General features: G+C 40.7%; 1 protein-coding gene across 1 annotated transcript in view; it reads right to left on the reverse strand.

The window, feature by feature from the left end:
- Positions 1-128, reverse strand: part of GPATCH1 (G patch domain containing 1) — a 16,038-nt gene extending 15,910 nt beyond the window's left edge. Inside the window, exon 1 of the mRNA XM_009881413.1 lies at positions 5-128. Within this exon, the coding sequence (XP_009879715.1) occupies positions 5-128 (124 nt within the window). The remainder of the gene's footprint in view (positions 1-4) is intronic.
- Between the last annotated feature and the right edge of the window lie 1,055 nt (positions 129-1,183).

The following is a 1,183-nucleotide window of genomic DNA, read 5'->3' on the forward strand; positions in this document are numbered from 1 at the left end:
TTACAAATCAAACGGTAGAAAAGGTGAAACAGTGGATGACGGAGAGGCGTTCGATCGGGGGCCCCCGAGCCTGGCCTGCAGCGCGGCGGGCCCACCCGCAGAACCCGCAGGAAAAGGTCAGCAAACATGCCGTGGAGCAGATTTTAGCTAAATCGAGGTGTAAAGCCGACTGTCCCCTGAACCAATACCAACGAGGGAAGCGTGGATTTAGTCGAATTACAGGCTTTAGCAGATATATGGCGAAATTTGGTTAACCAGCTTGTGTTAGGAGCTGCTCAAAGAGAACGTGCGCAGGAATCTCGCAGGACTGTCTGCGTTCCAACCTTCAGTGAAAGAACTCTCTTCCTCTACACGTGGAGGCATCTCTGCACCTCTTTGGGCAGTCTCATATCATGAGAGAAACTTTCACTGAATACATTTTATACAAAGACGACGTAAGAACCAGTAACTTCACTGGTAAGGCACCAGTGCTTAAAATTTGGATTTTAATTTTGTGGCTTTCCACAGCATTGGCCACGAGAAACTCATATGACAATTTTGATTAATTTGATTTCTCAAGCTTACATTTTATCTTAATACTCAGATTCACTACAAGCACAATATAAGTTAAAAATTAAAATAACCCAAATCACGACAAACCCAAACAGAAAAACACTTCATTTTGTGCTGAAGATAGATTTTATCAATCTATACAACTTTTGGAAGCAAGTGCCACCAGTTTCTTGAAATCCTTGAAACTAAATCCCGACACAGTCTTGAGAGATTCCTGCCGTTATCAGCTAAGACTTCTGGCACATTTGGTGGTGTATTCTCTAATACAGGATTTGTGTACGTTTGTATGCACAGAACTGGTTTCTTTCAAAGTGAAACTGCTCGAGTTTCATGTGGTTTCAGGTTTCCATAGGAAATATGTACACGGTTCCATGCAAATAGGGAGTGGTCTGTTTAATTTAGGTCTCTAATTCACTTTAAAACAATATAGTAGAAGCCACAGACATTTATCTACATGCATTACCTTTCTCATCATTGCTAATTAGTAAGCGGTAAGACAGAACGTATAGTGGCAAAATGAGTTGTTAGCCAAGTTTTCTTTGTTTTTCTTTGTTCAGGAAATAATTGTTCCTGAATAGTCAATTCTATGTGACTTTGATTTAACACACAGGCTTACATAAACCTTTTTTGC

Source organism: Charadrius vociferus, unplaced genomic scaffold (genome assembly GCF_000708025.1).
Source record: "Charadrius vociferus isolate BGI_N301 unplaced genomic scaffold, ASM70802v2 scaffold553, whole genome shotgun sequence".
Taxonomy (NCBI): Eukaryota; Metazoa; Chordata; class Aves; order Charadriiformes; family Charadriidae; genus Charadrius; species Charadrius vociferus.